The sequence below is a fragment of the Hoplias malabaricus genome, chromosome 6 (genome assembly GCF_029633855.1).
Source record: "Hoplias malabaricus isolate fHopMal1 chromosome 6, fHopMal1.hap1, whole genome shotgun sequence".
Lineage (NCBI taxonomy): Eukaryota > Metazoa > Chordata > Actinopteri > Characiformes > Erythrinidae > Hoplias > Hoplias malabaricus.
Window position 1 is genome coordinate 24,341,465 of NC_089805.1, and position 14,738 is coordinate 24,356,202.

Consider the following 14,738-nt stretch of genomic DNA (forward strand, 5'->3'; position numbering starts at 1 on the left):
TTTGACACCACTGTTATTTTAAATTACCTGTTTTAGCAAAAGGCTTATCGGAAAAGTTTTATTCTGGAAATATCAACGATAATCCTTAAAATATTACTTGTCCTGCAATCTAAAATAATTTTAATATTTGAAATGAAAAAAAAAAAAAAAACTTATTTTATTTATAGAACATGTAAAATCTTATAGTAAATATTTCTAATTAAAATGTGTCAAGTAAATAATTGTAAATTCATTAAAGCCCAAAAACATGGAGGTTAGGTGAATTGGCTTCTCTAATAACTTTTCTGTTGTGTGAGTGAATGAGTGTGTATGTGAATGAATGTCTGTATGTGTATGTGCCCAGATATGGATTGGCGCTCACCCTAGTGCCTGATGCAGCCCTTCAGGTGGATGGTCAATCATGGTCGAGAGTACGCTGCGCGTGTTTGGCTGCCGATTCCCACCAGAGTGTGTTTGTGGACTGAATGTTGTGTTCATAGTAAAGCCTCCTTGGGTTCCTAGAAAGGCGCTATATAAATGTAACGTTAAATAAATAAAAATTAAATAAACAAAAATGTAAAAACACAATATACAGGATATTTAATAATCTGCAAAGAAAAAAAGAACATCCTATAATTAACTGTGCTTAGCCCAGGATCTTTATATACTGAGACAAAGCCCCTGGACACCATACTCTTGGATGCGTGTTTGCGGTAAGAATTGTAGCATGTAGCTGGCTAATGAAGTTTAGGAATTTGTCTGCACGTGCGCAAACCAACATCCGATAAAAGCTGGTATGTATTTACATGCACAGAGAAATCAGATTACTGAGCTAAAAGCTTAGTTAAAAGGATTTCTTAATCAGGCATTTAAACATTCTCAGTGACTTAAGGAGAGGATCTTCCCCAGGACCCTGAGACCCTAAAAGCTTGGTGACAGCGATACCACCTGCAGTGCTCTGACAGTAGGTAATAACATGGAAAGGTATGAAAGGCCATTAGCCTCGAAACGTGTTGGCCTCTGTGTTAACACGCACATATTTGCCACATCAAGACGCAAGATATATAGAGTGTTAACACTAAAATTTAGTCGTGATAACGTGACTAAAGAACACGTTTTTAAAGAACATGCTTTTTAAGGTCTCTGACTATGAGAGGACCTCGAATCCTATATTCATAATAGGATTACATCACACATTACATCTGACAATAAAACATAAAGCCCATGTGAACGTACCCCTTTTATTTCACCTTAATTATTCAGTGAGCTAAGCGTTGACTTTTGGTTATGTGAGCCTTACGTGAGCAGTGTGAAGACAGCAACACTAGCAAGCTGATGCCAATGGCAACTTGAAGTTTATTTTTTTTAATAAATTACTCTGGCATTAATACCTTAAAATTGGTAAAACATAGATATAATTATTTATCTTCATAAAATGCTCTAAAGCATTTAATAATTTTGAATCAAACATGCATCACTATTCTCTCACACTATGGGTGTGACACACCTTGTAATTCATTCACATGATGGGCACAGTTTTAATGGCATACTGCCTAAAAATAGTGTCTACACAAATCCATAGTGAAAATACCTCCTCTTTCAGAAAACACTCAATGTGTGCAAACACACATTAATTAATTTATGATTTATTTATTTATATCTACATTAAAACATTAAACCTCATTGAACATGGAATTGAACAAAAATCTCATTTAAAAAGTATCAATTCCTTTTTCATTTTCTTTTCACATTTACACTATAAAATGTTAATTCATTGTGTGAGTTATGCCTTAAAATAATATATGCTTTGTACTGTTCAACAATTTAATTAATCAATCAATCAATTAATTTATTTATTTTTTGAATTGTCACCGTGCCCCTTAAATGGAAAAGCGGAAATGAAGATGATGATGATGGTGATTTTTTGAACTGAGATTTTAATTCAATTCCATGTTCAATTAGATTTAATGTCTCATGTTTTTAATATGTATATATAGAGTAGAAAAAATGAATAAATTAATGTCTGTTTGCACTCATTCTGCATATTTTCAGAATGAGGATGGTCTGGAAGATTCATTTTACTATGGGTTTGTTTTGTCAGCTGTAATGTGTGATGAAAATCCTATTATGAATATGTAAGTACGCCTAGATTTGAGGCATACCATTGATGTGTCCTTTTTTGGTCATGTATCACAACTAAATTGTGTGTGTTAACTTGCAAAATTTTAATAACGTGTTAACATGCAGCCCAATGTTTTGAGCACAGTGACCTTCCATAAAAAGGTATCGGCACCATATGTTTGAATGACATTGGCACATGCATCGACATCTTGCGTTCGGGTGACATTGATATTTTACATACTTAAACATTAGGGCAAAAGCATATAGGTGAATTGATTTCAAAAGAAAAGCCCCAAGTCATGAAGACATCAAGACATTCTGTTTTGTCATTTCAAAGTAAGTGCTCTTAAATGGTCACATTCCTATTGATTTTATATAAAATGTATTAAAAAGGAATGCTTCAGTTTGTATAGACCAATTTCATGTACCACCTGATTGTGTCATTTTAAATCAAGGCATTCTTGTATGTCATTTTAAAATAAAGGCCCTATGTGTTATCCCATTTTTGTAACTTTAATTTCAAATGTAGTTAAAGAACGATTCAAAACTAAACTACCTCTACAGAGGAAAATAAACATTAAATATAGTGGGTTTTTTAAGCTTTAGTGTTTTATTTATATTTATTAACTTTTTTTTTTTGGAGAGTAAAAAATATTTAATGTGCCAGGTCAGAGGCAATTCGTTTATTGTCACTTAACCTGACATGAAATTGTAAATTGTGCCAGTAGGTACTGGCACCTATAAATGACTTTCAGTTCTCAGCTTTTTGTGCTGACAAAGACATTATTGTGACATTACCATGAGAACTGCTTGTAGTTCAATGGTCCGTGAACACAGTGACATTGGACTATGTGCTAATATGGAATGCTATGCCAATTGTTTGGCTTTAAGGTTTATTTACTAGCATGTAAGCACCTATGCTTAGCTATGTGCCTAAACATTCATGTGCTAGTTAAACGTAGGCTACTGGAAGATGTTCCAGAATGGTATATATGCCAATGACATGAAACGGATGTCAATGACATCGACATATGCCACTGTCACAAAAATAAATAAATAAATAAATAAATACATCCAGTGCCATTGTCCTATGCCACTGTTACCTGTACATAAGATATTGATGCCACTGGCATATGTGAGCATCACCCAAACGTAGGATACTGATGTCGTTCCATGTTATTACTGCCTCTCAGTGAATGCTTGTACATGTTCAGTCAGTTATGTATTTCTGCATTTCCTTGTTGCTTATATGACAATGCGTGGGACATTTCTTAAATGACTAGGCCAGGGGGAAGGATTCACTGAGAGGGAGTTTTTGATGACTTGTAATTGGTGAGAAATGTATGAGAAAAAAAGAAATAAAAAAAAAGAAAAATAAAAGGAAGTTGAAATGTTAATATAATGCAGAAAACTAGAAAAGCCAGGAAACTCCATGGATGTAACTAGTTTTCAAGAGGATCAAACTTTATTTGCCATTTTGATTACTGTGTTAACCTGAAGCCATATGGCCTCTGCATCAGTTTGGATTTTCTAAAAACATTACTGGTGAAATGCATTTACTACAAAAAAGGAATCTTAACATTTTTGGAGACTACACTTTTATAAACAATATACTGTAAAGGTAAATTTTTGTTAACTACTGTTACCAAGAGTGGTAATGTATATTAAAGGTACAGCAGTACCTTTTGTGTTACCTAAATGTCAGAGGCGATTGCTCTAAGACTGCAAGGGAAGCTCAGCTTCCCATAAATTGTCAAAAACTAAGTGATCAAATATATACTATTGTGTGTACATGTCATTGAATAAATATGCACTACAACGCGCTCTATGTTTGTTCAGAATCAGCTTCTTATCACTGGTAAAGACGCGGCTTTCCTCTCAATCATTCCCGCAGTGATTTCAAGCGTCCACAGAGTTCAACGGAGAAGCAGCGAAGTGCAGGGAAATGAGACGAGTGATTGGATAAATGCTGGGCTTTGTCCCGCCCATCGGACGTTCGGCGTCTCTGGGGGTCTATGGGGCAGTGGGCTGGCCTCGGCTGGCCCGGACGCTCAGCTTCTGCATGATGATTGGATGATCTGTCTGAGGCTGAATCCCTTTTTGATTGACAGCGAAATGAGCGAATCAGCGATCCTCTGGTGTAAAGATCCGTGGGAGAATTACATTTTCATTCTGTTCTGAGTTGAACCGGAGAGGTTCTGTTCTTAATCCTCTTAGCGGCATTTTCTTTGTTAAAAACGACTAGCGACAAATCGAGCTTCTATTTCTGGTGGGTTTTTTTGTAGCTGCTTGTGTTTGAAGACTGAGTTCTATCACTCTTTCTGACTTCTATCGCAGTTTCTGTCCAGCGGGTGCTGCTGAGCCCCTCCACCGTCACAAAGCACTCACAGGCGGACACACTTCACATGGGCCAAGGCCGTTTAAGCAGCCTAGCTCTGCTGGCCATTGAGAGGACACTAGTCAAGTCCCTGGAAAAGACGCCTTGTTGGTACGACAGGGTCACAGACCATTTTCTTGAAAAGGAACAGAGGATAGAATTTACGTATAAATAAACCAACACATTTTATGATGTAGGCCGAAACTGAGCTTCCCCTCCTTGAAAGACCAGCATCCACCATCCACTAAATGTATATATTCTCTTCTCCAGAAGTTGTATAATTGTTAGTTATGTGTAAAATCATGTATTTATATGTAAATATTAATACATATAGACATACCTACGTCATTGATCCACCTTATACCTGTAAAGCCAGAGACAGTAGCTCATCTTTTATTGCTTTTTTGTTTTTTGTTGTTTGTTTTTTGTCTCCCTCTAATCCTTCATCGGTGGACACACGTGACTCACAGGGTGCTGTTGGCTGGATGTTTGTGGCTGGGGGACTATTCTCAGTCCAGCAGTGACTTTGAGGGCTTTAAAATCTAAAGTTATATCCTGAAGTTATAGTTTCTTATTGGGACTTATTGGAATTTTTGCTGTTTCAGATTACTTAAGGTAGAATGTCTGCTTGTCCAAATTCAGGAGACGGCTAACTGCAGTGCCGTAAGTGCTACAAAACTAAACAACCCCAGTTACAAATGAGTTACTGTGGTAGTTCAAACAGCCAATAAAAACTTACAGACAAGTTAAACTTCAGCCACGTACAAGCAGACATTTTTCCCTCAAACACACCGTTCCACCTTAAAAGATGCATAGCTTCTGAATGTAAACAAACCAAAGAGAACAGAGTTTCCCCACAATCCTAGACGTTCCCTTTAAGGTGGAATTTAAATGAGATGCTAACTATGGCAGAGAGGGAGAGCCTGAGTTGACTGCTGCTTGGATTGCCAGGGAAAAGCCTCATCCAGTGACATTTTTCTCATGCTCCAAACCTGCAGGAGCCTGGTTTTTCCTACTGTTCTGGCTAAGGTAGAATGTCTGCTTTTATTGCTTATGTACCAGTGAACAGGGCTCACTTGCCATGTCCCTGTGCTGCCCTCACACGGGCAGAGAGTGACTACATTCTGTGTCCAAACAGTGTGTGTCCATAAGGACATTAACTATTCCTGCTATCCCCCTGAATCTATTCTGAAGCTGAATCTATTAGACTGTTCAAACAAAATAACATATATCAATCAAATTTAAATTAAAGTCTAAAATAACTTGCAGCACTTGACCGTAGTTGTGGCTTCCATGACTGCACACAGTAGGAGGAAAAAGACTATTGCAGATATCCTGATCACATTTATTACAAAAATCATCCTTTATTTGTATTTTCAACACACTTTACAGTACCGAACAGTGAAAGAAAAGAAAAATATACTGATATATATTTATTTATTTTATATATAGCCATTTGCTTATTAAATGCATTTTATTCACAAAATGACACCTCAGTTCTCTCAGAGGATAACCTTTCATAAAAATAATATAATATAAAATAACTTGCACACATTATACACATTACAGCAATGTAATTTACAAATATTACAATCATTTTCTGGCATGTATTTTTTCTGTATATTTTCATAATTTATGAACAAATAACGTATTAATTAAAGCCCAGAGAGTCGTTCCAGAAAGGATTCTCATAAGAGGAAAGTGACTTAAAACACAAATAACCCTTTTTTGTCTAATTTAGCCACATACTTCCTCACATCAATCTGACTGTCACATGCTGATGCTTGAAACCACTGGAAATACTTCCATGACTATCAGCCATCACCAAGTAGATTATTAATGCAGAGTAACTTATCTTTCTCAGGCAACATGAAGAGAAAATCGATAAGGTTTTCCCGCTTCAACTATGTTTCTTTATCCCTCAAATACATGAACCTACACATTGTTTAAGCTAATCCAGCCACCTCACAACCTACAGCAAAATAAAGTGCTGGTACAGACGAGTTTTAGAATTCACCAATGATTAGTCTATTTTCAAATACAATTCAAATATACACTAGTTCATGATGGTGGGATTTTTACTGTAAACCTGAAAAATAAGAAACGTAGGGGGAAAGATGAGAGAGGAGGTGTCAGGGAGAAAGAGAGTGCACAGGGTGCTTCTGCAAATTCAACATTTCAACTATGCTTCATTACAACTAAAAGTGAGAAGTTGTTGATGACGATGATTGATTCCAAGTGATTTCAAATTTACAGTCCAACATTACAATATATACAACACAAGCAGTGATAAGTCTAATATATATATATTTTTTCTTAGAATTAGTTTCTCAATATCATGACCACCAATCAGCATGATACAAAAATAAAAACTGTACACAAACTGTTCAAAGAAAACACTTTCCCTTTGATATTCAAAAAAGAATGGCAGCAAGTAATTAATTGAATAATTTCTTAATAAGAAACGATTGCTACAGTATCGTGTTAAAATGGCAAATAGTATTTGTTTGCTTAAGAGCTTACATTATTAACGAAAAGCCACAAACCAAAGCATTTTTCTAGAGTAAAATATGCAAATGCATATGGGAATGGCATCTGTTCTCACAACCAGGTCAAGTAACCTTGGGTTACAATCCTACCATCTCTCAGTTAAAGGCCCAGGTAAGTAACCTTGGGTTACAACTCTAACATCCATCAATTAGACAACCAATCAAGTAACCTTGGGTTACAACTCAACCACCACACACCAGACATCCAAACCACACCTCATCTGGTCATGCGCAAAACCTTGCTAACTCTCCGCTTTCTGATTCAATGTTGGAACAGGCACAGTCTTGAAGCTAAGCTACTGACCAGCAGAAACCAGCTTGTGACCAAATCTATGGAGGATTGTATTTCTCACAAAATATGCACTGCCCTAACTGCTCTTTCAACTACTACATTCAGAGACACACACAAAAGCCATTATTTCAGTGTTGGCTAGATCCATTTCAGAACAAAGAGACCCGGTATACATAAATATGATCATCTCATCTTGTCATTGGCATTTGTGAAAGGACAGCTGCACTCCAATAGTCATGAACTATTCCCATCTCTACAATAGTGTGAAATCTAGTGAAAAGAGTGCAAAGAAGAGCATTTGACAAGGCACACTCCTCTGGTTTCAACATTTCAGGGAGTGTGCAGATGATGCTATTGTGTATCTAGAGAGACAGTGGAGATGATGGAGCTGGGTATCTAAACAGACATTTGGCAAAGGCATACAGTCATAACACAAATATTTCTGGGATCTTTCATGAGCATCTCATCTGTCAACATAGTGACGAATACAAAAACCCTGCAGTGTTAAGGCAAAAAGCATCAAACTCAAAAACGGCTGCATGTGACTCCCTGCGCTCAGTCGGGCTGGTCCACGCCAGTGACTCTGCCCTCTCTCCACCAATCACGTCCTGTGGACACTTTCCTGCTCCGACATATTAGCTACCAACTCATTCCTTCGGCAAGACACATTGGAGAATATTATTGGTTTGGATGAAGCATGGCTGTAATATATAAGTGGGTGAAAGTGAGAGAGTCAGTGTGATAACTGTGCAGTTGCCGAAATGATTCTGTAATTCACACTGTTTTCACAGGACCAGCTTGAACTGTAATTTATAAGAAGGCAAAATAAGAAGTTCCAAAGCATCAGATGGCTTATTCTCGAAAAAGTGACTATCCTCAGTTGCATGAAAAGAGACAGGAGACATTAACCCATGAGCAACAGCCATGGTGAGTCCCATAATTCAAAGTCCCCTAAATACTCAACAAGCACAGAAACAACCAAGGAAGACTTTACTTAATGAAGTCTACATAGCGAAGGTTCTGAACGAGACAAAGTGGATGCTCCCGACACACGCAAGCCATGCGTGAGAGTGAGAAGGAGATCTGGTAACTAGCGACAATCAAGAAATGAAGACAAAAGCAAACACTCTCATCCCACGATGCATTGCTTCACAGCAGCTCCAGAGCTGAAGCTGGTGGTTCAGAAAGGCACGTGGCCATCTTGCACCAGTAGCACTCCTGGTAAAGGGAAAAAGGGGGGCCAGGACCCATGCTGCAGGTCCAGCCTTGTGCGTTTCCTTTTCTTTCCTTCTCTTCTCCCTTTCTGTGTGCATTCTCTCCTCAGCAGCAGGCTAAACTCCTGTCCTCCTGCAGTGGGGTCCTTAGGGTTTTCTTTCCGACAGAAATGGAAAACGAGTCACTCTGACTGAACTAATCATACGATATCTGAGGCTTTCGGTTCCTGTTTAGAACACGGTAAAAAAATATTGACACGGATACTAGTTGGTATTCCATTTGAGATGGCTTTTTCCAAAGAGATCCCTTCCAATGCCAAAGCTCCCCCATAAACACATACACAGACACACTCATATCTGGTTCTGGTGTGCAGAAATGGTGTGTGGTATATTTATCTGATAGATTAACCTGCGAATGTCGTGTGTCTGTGTATGATATAAAATTCCAGAGTGCTACACTGTCTTAATGGCCCATTTTAAACTCCCGCTAAAACATTATTTCATTCACATGATCTCTTACCTTCTTCTGGAAGGGCCCCAGCACCCATTCCAAATCTACAGTTGCTGTGTTACTTCACTGATAGCATTATTATTTTGTTCCCTTTATTTTTGAAAAATAAAATTAAATGTCTTATTGACTTGGTGTAGAAGCATTGTATTGTTCATGGCTTGCCCATCAGATCCAGGGAGTGGACAGGATGGGTAAGGGGTAAGGGACAGTGACAGTTCCCACAGGATGTCCTTTGTGAGGAGCCGGCCAATCACCAGGCCTCACGTATCATCAGCAGGGGAGGACAAGTCTTCTTCGTCCTCTGCTTCCTCCACAGGACTCCCGTCTGAATGTCTCTCCTCGTCCTCCTCCTCCACCACCGACTGAACCTGCAGTCGCCTCCTCCCCACTCTCTCCACCGCCATCTCCTCTCCACTTCCATCCTCGGCACCTCCCCCAGGCTTTGCCCCTTCCTTTCGCTCTTCCGCCATCTTCTGCACCTCATCTCCCACATGATTGTGATTTGGTCCTTCCTCCTCCTCTTGGCTTGGCTCCCCTTCCAGAGTGAGCTCAAACTGGAACTTGTCAATGCAGGAGTCAAGCTCGTTGTCGGGTATTGGAGGAGGGGAGGGGCTCTGGGGGATGGTGCTCTGGTACCAGTCCCTGTTGTCCTCCAGGGTATCCAAAATGTCCTGAGCATCAGGGTGCACTAGATCACCCCAGGTTTCCCAAAGGGGGTGCACAATGTAATCGATGAAGCCCACCTGCGGCAGAAAAGAAGATGAGAGGCAGGTCAGTAGAAAATATAAGTTTGTTGTAGACTTTCGATGTGACTGTGTGAATAGCTCTAGGCTACATCTACCTGACTTTTCTCCACAGATGCAGTGTGTTTATCACACATAGGGCTGATTTCCATTCCTCGTTCACGCTCCTTGTCTCCTTGCCTGAAGAACTCCTCCATGATGCGTTCTGTCCACTGCCGGTACACTGCCAGAGGCTTGGTGGGGTTGCTGAGGTCGGCACAGTGGACCATGTTTCTCAGAACCTATGTAAACGCACACACAAACACACAAGATGTATGCTACATCCAAAAGTATGTGCACACCCCTTCTAAATTGGCCTATTTCAGTTACAACCTCTGCTAATGTGCATAAAATAAAGTGCACAGCCGCATGATCTTCACTGACAAAACCACAGTAGAATAGGTCAAACTAAATAGCACAATAACTTTTGGTCATTATAATTACAGACATAAGACAGTCTGTAAATGCCTGCCTCCTTTGAGCTGCACAGGTCTGCTACAGCACAGTTATTGGGAAATAGAAATGTCCAGGAGGCACTAAAGCTCAGGTCTGGAGCAGTTAACTACACAAGCCTACAGAAAGGAACCATCATGAGCCGGAACAAGTGACATGCTTCATACTTTATGATCATTGTACAATTGTACAATGAAATTTGACCTCCGCATTTAACCAAGTAGGTCCCTTTTTAAAGACCCCCCACTCGTACAATGCCTGTTTTTTCCATGGACTCCACTGGAAATTATTTGTTACACTAAATCATACATTAATGCAATATCTAATCGAACAAAAACAAAATTAACAAAGTCACTTAGACTAAAGATTTTGAATAGATTATTAACAGTGACATACATTATGTATCTCATTCATTTGCCTTGCTGCATCCTCCCCTGCACTAGCTCTGCACTAACCTGCCTTCCACTTTTGGAAACACTGATTTAACCCATCCGTGGCAGTTAACACAGTCACACTAGTGATTAGGGGCAGTGCACACACACACAGAGCAGTGCCAAGCCTTCAAATTCTGCATTATCATGCAAGAGTGTTTAAGCTGGATCAGGTTCAGGCTTCAATTCATATACAAACCATCCAGGCTTGGGTTGATTTGTACATGCAGCTAAATAGAAGCCTAAGATCACCATGAGCAATGCCAAGAGTTGGCTGCAGTGGTGTGTGAGCAGTGTTCTCTGGAGTGATGAATTACACTGCACCATCTGGTATTCTAACTTCTAACAGAACAATCTGGGTTTGGTAGATGACTGCCTGCCTAAATACCTGAATGTATGTGGGAGCAGGGATAGTGGTCTGTGGCTGGTTGTCCATATTTGGACCATGTTTGGACCATCTTAGATCCAGTGAAGAGAATTCTTAATGCCACAATGTATGCAAACTGTATGCTTCCAAATGAGAAGGCCCTTATCTATTTGCCCTTGTGCACAAGGTTTGTTGAATTTAATGTAGCAGCACTTGAGCTGCCGTTGCAAAGCCCTGACTTTCACCCCCACTAAAGTAATTTAGTATGCAGACTACAAGCTAGCATTTACTCTGCCTAACCTTACTCATTTCCAGTGGCTGTTTAAAGACAAATCCCTCAGTCATGTTCCAAGATCAGTTTAGTGGGGACTGTGTGAGTGTGTGTGTGTGTGTGTGTGTGTGTGTGTGTGTGTGTGTGTGTGTGTGTGTGTGTGTGGATTTCTGTGGATTATAGTTCTATATCTAAAACCCTGGTTCTTTCTAGGATCATGGTAAAATTCATGTCGAGGAGGGGGAGAGGTGTTCAAATCAATGTTCTATCCATATCTGGTACTGGTCTGACTTAACTCATAAAGACTGCCTTCTTCTACATGTTATGCCAAAATAGCAGACTTGTGATCGGTCCTTTTGCATGCCAGTCAGATTTAATTTCCTGCAGTAGTAGGTGTTTCTTGGCCATGTTGGCAAAAGAGAGACTGGAATCCAACATGTTGCCTTTTAATGAAATTAATTTATCTATATACTAGACATGCTAAGAACATGGTTCCTACAGAAGTCCAACTTTAAAGGATCAATGTGGGAACACACCCTAGAGGGGGTGACACACAATTACACATTCACATGTATGGATACTTTTGAGTGGCCTATCAACCTACCAACGTGTGTTTTTGGACTATGTGAGGAAGCCAGAGCACCTGGAGGAAACCCACACAGACACAGAGAGAACATACCACAGAGACAATTACCCAGAGCAGTACTCGAACCCACAACCACCCGGTCCTTGGAGCTGTGTGACTGTGACACTACCTGCAGCACCGTGCCGCCCTATTCCTCACTTTCATTTAAACCCATAGTTATCCCTGTTTGCTTGCTTGTTTTCTTGGCTGCAGCACACTGTGTTTGTGTCTGCTATTGTGTGTCATTCCTTGTAACACAGGCTATGTAAACTTTACTATAATTGGATAGAGGGCGGATCACAGGCTTAAACGTCTCTGAAATGCACACTTCTCAGAGACGAATATACTGGTCATTTTATATTACATATTGCTCCTTTAAAAAGCATAAAGTCCAGCTGTTCTCACATTGTTGCTATGAATATGATGCAATGAAATGAAAGAAAATAAACTTTTAAAATATATTTTCTGTATTTGTAATGAACCACCAAATTAGGAAAGCAAAGAATAGATATGACTTCAAACACAAAAAATAATTTTTTTTGGTGGGCTATTTTATAGCCCAATGTTCTCTCCAGGTTCTCTTGCGAGCTAATGCTAGGTCAACTCATCACATAATGCTACTAAGCTGCAAGAGCGAAGGCAAGCACAACCTTCCACCAAGACACACGAAGTCAGCCATCTTTTCAAACTGACACAGTAGCATCTGAGTGATGGGAGGGGACGAGGTGTCAGGTAGACAGAGTCATCCTACACATTCAGTGTACTCGCTCAGCTGTGCATAGCTGTGATATCAAAAATCAAAAATCAAACTTATGATCGCCTGATGACAAGAATTAGATTAGCCATTTGAGAGCCATCTTACTGATATTCTGATTGGACAAATGTTTCAGTTGGACAAATGACATCAAAATAAGGAGATGTATAAGCATGTTACTTCCAGTCTGAATGTATTCTCATGTTCAGAAACTGCCATACTGCATCCGTCAAAGGCAGTTGCAGAGGCTGAGACATATGGAGTCAAAAAAGTGTCAAAAAAACTTTTGAGCTTGTAAAACAATACTCACAGATGTAACGAAATTTGTAACAGCATTTGAGCAACTACATACACAACAACAACAATTATAATAATTTACATTTACATATGTGGAAAAAATATTTGTAATGTATAGAAATATTTTTTAAATGTGTAGAAAAGCCACAGCGACACCCCCCACTGATGACGTGTTCCTGGTTTCTTTCTAAACGTGTAGAAACGTGTGACACTGGACAGATCCAAGGTTCCAAGAATCAGGAATGGAACTGGTTCAAGAACCAGAGTTCTTGGTAAAGAGCTATGATTGACAGCAACAAACCTCACGATCTGATTGGTCCAGCTAAAGCTTTCCTATTGGTCCATCAATGGGCTGTAAAAACAGGGTCATATATCTACAGCTGCATGAGGGCATGCAGTCCACTCCCTGCTGTCCCTCTGAACTTTACTCTCACAATTAATTTGAAACTATGTTCAATGTATTATATCTAAGGCTCATGCACTATATGTACACTAGTGTTTATTATTATTATAAACCATTGTTTATTACCTGTATACGGTCAGTGTAGTGGTCAAGCAGTAGCACTCCTGAGCTTGTCACTTTCTTAGTCTCCACCATTGTCTTTAGATCTGCAAGCAAACTCATATGCTTTGACATGTCTGTTGCCAGTACCTTAAAAGCAAACAAGCAACAACAGATCATTGGTAAGAGAGAACAAAAATAACTCAAAATTACTTAATAAACGTACACACAAGTGGCAAATAAAGGCTCATTTATACTCCCTCTGCATATGGAAATTTATGCGGGCCCTTCAAGCATCCCAACCACATCCATAAGCTTTCAGAAATTGTGCACATTACATCAGAACTTGTGCACATTATGTCAGAAATTACCGCAGATTACGGACAGAAAGCTATCCGTATCCGTATTTAATGTTGAGCATAAATGAGCCTTGAGGTCTTACCATGTCAATGACCAGCTTGCGGAGGCTCTGCCGCTGCCTCTTGGTCAGGTTCTGGAAGATGTCACAGTTCTCCTCATGCAGTAGTTTGAAGCCTACAGCTAGATGGTGGTTCTCCAGGACGGACTCGTCATTGTACATCAGAGCCAGCTCAGAATCTGTGAAGGACAAACAGCAAACAAAAGATTTCTTCAAAGGCCAAGCAAATCTGGAGAAACCCATGCATGTCCTCATGAAAATCCTACGTTACTGATATCATTACAATTATAGCATATTAATGGAGGAGGTATTTGGAACCCTCCAATAATTTTTAATTGTGAAGACTTACTGGTATTGATGAGGAACTGATTGGAGACACCAGGATGGTCCACATCATGGATGGCAGCAGCAAACAAAGCAGCTAATATTTCCAGGTCAGTAAAAACAGCCTGGTGAAGAGACATAATAGGAGAGTAAAAAGGTTTTGCATCATTAGTCTTGATGGAAATGAAACTGAAAGAACTTCTACTACAAGTTGGAAGTGTGTTTTACTACATGAGAAAATACTCACATCCAGTGCTGGTGTGGACAACAGAACATGTGTCGATTGGGTAACATCAGCTGCATGCAGGCTGTTATGGTAGGCCACATTGGCATGGTAGTGATCCTCTAGTGTCATCACATAGGTAATGAATGTGTCCACAGGGATACGAAATGTTTTCAGAAGATCCCTCTCCTTAGAACAGAAGAACAAATAAATTCAAGAACTTTTCTCCTGGATTTGGATTTTTGCAA

General features: G+C 39.5%; 1 protein-coding gene across 4 annotated transcripts in view; it reads right to left on the reverse strand.

Moving 5' to 3' along the window:
* Positions 1-5,842: 5,842 nt before the first annotated feature.
* The window catches only part of pde4a (phosphodiesterase 4A, cAMP-specific), a 91,037-nt gene continuing 82,141 nt past the window's right edge, over positions 5,843-14,738 (reverse strand). For all 4 annotated transcript variants that reach the window (XM_066673914.1, XM_066673915.1, XM_066673917.1 and 1 more), the window contains 6 exons: positions 14,515-14,679; positions 14,293-14,392; positions 13,968-14,122; positions 13,553-13,675; positions 9,885-10,067; positions 5,843-9,786 (listed from right to left, as the gene is read on the reverse strand). In XM_066673914.1, coding sequence (XP_066530011.1) covers positions 9,304-9,786; positions 9,885-10,067; positions 13,553-13,675; positions 13,968-14,122; positions 14,293-14,392; positions 14,515-14,679 — 1,209 coding nt within the window. In that variant the 3' untranslated portion in view covers positions 5,843-9,303. The remainder of the gene's footprint in view (positions 9,787-9,884; positions 10,068-13,552; positions 13,676-13,967; positions 14,123-14,292; positions 14,393-14,514; positions 14,680-14,738) is intronic.